General features: G+C 45.2%; 1 protein-coding gene across 2 annotated transcripts; it reads right to left on the bottom strand.

Moving 5' to 3' along the window:
* Nucleotides 1-3,186, bottom strand: LOC116517048 (cytochrome c oxidase subunit 6A2, mitochondrial). 2 transcript variants are annotated; one of them, XR_004256415.1, is made up of 3 exons: nucleotides 2,882-2,991; nucleotides 1,516-1,652; nucleotides 1-246 (listed from the first exon to the last, which is right to left on the bottom strand). XR_004256415.1 is itself a non-coding variant. In XM_032229816.1 (3 exons), exons 1-3 carry the CDS (start codon nucleotides 3,114-3,116, stop codon nucleotides 166-168), a joined length of 315 nt encoding a protein of 104 aa, XP_032085707.1. In that variant the 5' UTR covers nucleotides 3,117-3,186; the 3' UTR covers nucleotides 1-165. The 2 variants fall into 2 exon arrangements, 1 of the variants encoding a protein (XP_032085707.1); XM_032229816.1 differs by lacking the exon at nucleotides 2,882-2,991 and adding an exon at nucleotides 3,020-3,186.
* Nucleotides 3,187-3,403: the final 217 nt, after the last annotated feature.

The following is a 3,403-nucleotide window of genomic DNA, read 5'->3' as shown; positions in this document are numbered from 1 at the left end:
TTTGGCTAGAATATTTTTTATTTCAGGAGACTTCTACAGGAAGAACATCCACTGTAAGAAGTCAGAATAAACAATACAGGGAATGCAGATTATGGTCCCAGCCTCGATTCTGGTCCAGCTACCTTTAACGGTCCATGCTGTGGCTGTGATCCACTTGCCTAGTGGTCACTCTTCATAGCCAGTTGGAAGTGCATTGACATGTGGATTATGGAAAAGAGTATGGTTCCCATCACCCCAAGGGAAGGGCTGCAAAGAGAAGAGAGATGGTAGTTTTAGTTTTCTAAATGATACATAAATTAAGATCTCTCTAATGGCTTTTTGACCAGCAAGGTGGCAGCAACCAGTCAATGTGATCTCAAAAAGCTAAACCTGTTCAGATGTAATTAGTATACAGGTGGGGGACCACTACATAATCCCCAGGCTGTAGACTAGATTGCAAAGTCCAAAGGGAGAGGGGGGGAATCGCAGAAGAAAAAGCAAACTACTTCACAGTGTAGGCAAGAAAACCACATGGATATTTTCAAGAGGTTCCCAGGGGTCAAACTTTATTCAAAGGAGTCTTAAGTATAGTAGGAAATTTAAAATAATAATTTTCAAAAATCAATCCTTGAAGATATTGTGGAGCTGAATGTGCAGAACAGTGGCTTCGTTTGGCAATAATGCAATGGTTTTTTTTAAGTTGGCATCCTCTGGGGTATATCAGATATAAATGGAGTTTTGTCATTGTGCCTCAGAGACAGCAATTGGCCCAATGAAGACCATGCACGGGGGCTGTATGTACAATAAATCAACAAGTTGGGTGAGAAACTGATTTTTCTGTATTGGAAATAAAGCTCATTTCTCATCAAAATTTAGTTGTGAACTTTATGCCTCACCCTTAAACTTTGCTGTGAACTAATAAGAGTTCAGGATACTTAAATAACTATGATCAGTTTCCCAATAGGTAGGCAATGTAATTCTCACTCTACTTCAAACCCAAGTGTAGAAGAGACTGTTATAAGAAGGGAAATACAAGTAGTCCTCAACTTACAACAGTTCATTTAGCGGCCATTTGAAGTTACAACTGCACAAAAAAAAGGTGACCTGATCATTTTTCACACTTATTTTCAGGATCCCCATAGATGTGTGATCAAAATTTGGACACTTGGCAACTGACTCATATTTATGACCGTTGCGGTGTCCCGGGTCATGTAATATCTTTTGTAACTTTCTGACAAGCAAACTCAGATTCACTTGACAAACATATTACTAATTTAATAACTAGTGATTCACTTACAACTGTGGCAAGAAAGGTCTTAAAATGGAGCAAAACCCACTTAACAAACAAAGAGTAGTTTTGGGCTCAACTGTGGTAGTAAATCGAGAACTACCTATATTAGATGAAAAACAATGGGTGCCCAGGCCATGCTTTTGGGATCTGACCCAACCCATTGAAACCTCAATTTTTGCAACTCTCTGCAAATGTCTCTCAAAAGTCTGCATGGAACAAGTCTAGAAACAATGCAAATTCAGTACCTTGGTCCGGATGTAAAGATGCTTGTAAGGAATAAATTCTGGCCTTTCATGCTCCTCTTTCTTCAGATAGCAATTTAGCTGGCAGATAGCAACGGAAGGGAGAGCAATCACAAAAGACAAGATTTTCCATAAACGAGCTAGTGGATTGAATTCAAACACAAGCAGAAAGTCAAGGAGTGTTATTTCTTTGCAATAAATTAAAATATAGGACCAATATAATTACTATCCAAGCCTTTTAATTCAATTTGCAGATGGTGCAATGAAAAATTGTTGGAGGACAGCTTGTAACTGAACTGAAAATGGACCAGTAGGAGGAAAAGGTGGAAGGTGCTGATTAGTTTGGAATTATTTTTTTTATTATACAGTGGCTCAATTCACAAAAAATACTAAGCTAAAATTGGGCTGCTTTGTGCTTCAGCATTTTTTGAGAACTACTATTTTTAGTTCCTACATGGCAATTCAACAAAAACATATCTGGACCAGGATGTCCTAAACCAGGGCTATCAAACTCCCAGCCCATGGGCCAGATGCATCATGCACTGGCCACGCCCATGCCCAGTTCAGCGAAGAGGGGAAAGTCCCAATATGCCCCGTGACATGTTTGACACTCCTTTCTTAAGCTGAAGCCTCTCTTGCTGCAATAATTTCTTGCTTAATGTCATATTTTTTCCTAACCCACTGCCTCTCCTTTTCATTACCAATTCCAGAACATTACCAGCAAAAAAAAAAAAAAAGAGCAAGGCTAATAACACGAGAAGAAATCCAGGTGAAGAGTTAGGGTCAGTATTTTATAAAATAGGTGTACTAAGGATCAGTCTCCAAATAGTAATTTGTGGAATCAAAGATACTTCTGTAACTGGAATCACTACATCTTCTGAGTAATTTAGCATCTTACATAATTTAACATCGTACATTTAGCATCCTGTTTTATATTAGATTTTTAGATTAGATTTCTTAGAGCCAGCCCACTCCCAAATAGTCTGCAGCGTCTTCTGTGAAACGCTTCCCCGTTTTAATGAAGGCTTTTTTCTTGAGAGCCCCTAAATTGCTGTGTAAAAGTAATACAGTGAGCGGTCTTTAGAAGGCTCCTCTTAGTGCAACGGCTACATTCGTACGCCCCACTGGGCTGGTTTACTGCATTAACCCATCTCCCACATTCAATCCACCCAACCAGACTTCAGTCCCAGGCGGCGCCAGCCGCGCAGGGCGTCGCTCAAGGCCGCGATCCGCCTAACGGGAGACACTCGGGCATCTAGTTTCTCTGGGGGGCGCCAGGGCCACCGCCTCCCGCCTGCAGAGGCCGGGGGAAGAAGCACAAGGGGAAGAAGCCCAAGGTCATCCGGTCAACCAGGCCGTCTCCACGCACCGCCCCCGTGCTGCTCCGGTGCCGCAGCCGTTGACAGAGCCCGCTTCCAGCCCGGCTCGGCCCCCAGTCGGGCTGGAAGGGGAAGGGGAAGGGGAAGAAGCACAAGGTCATCCGGTCAACCAGGCCGTCTCCACGCACCGCCCCCGTGCTGCTCCGGTGCCGCAGCCGTTGACAGAGCCCGCTTCCAGCCCGGCTCGGCCCCCAGCCGCCGCGAGACCCTGCCGAGCGCCGCCATCGCCAACTTCTCCGTCCTCAGGAGGGTCGCTCGGAACCGGAAATACAATGACGGGTGGGCGACGCGGATGGTGACGTCACAGCAGCGCCGAAAAGCGCGGCCCCGCTGCTGCGTAAACTTTGGATACAGAGTCGCGCGCAAGCGGTCTGCTTCCGGGTTCCCTTCGTGGCCGGCTGGGCGGGGCTTCGCTGCGATTCGGAAGAAACTCTGAATTCAGTCTCAAAGTCGAGCCCCGCCGAATAAAGCCACGCATGCGCACGAAGGCCGGCGGGTCAATGACTGCAAAC

This window comes from Thamnophis elegans, chromosome 13, assembly GCF_009769535.1.
Source record: "Thamnophis elegans isolate rThaEle1 chromosome 13, rThaEle1.pri, whole genome shotgun sequence".
NCBI classification, from domain to species: Eukaryota; Metazoa; Chordata; class Lepidosauria; order Squamata; family Colubridae; genus Thamnophis; species Thamnophis elegans.
Note: the sequence above shows the minus strand (reverse complement) of the source record. Positions and strands in the feature narration are given on the sequence as shown.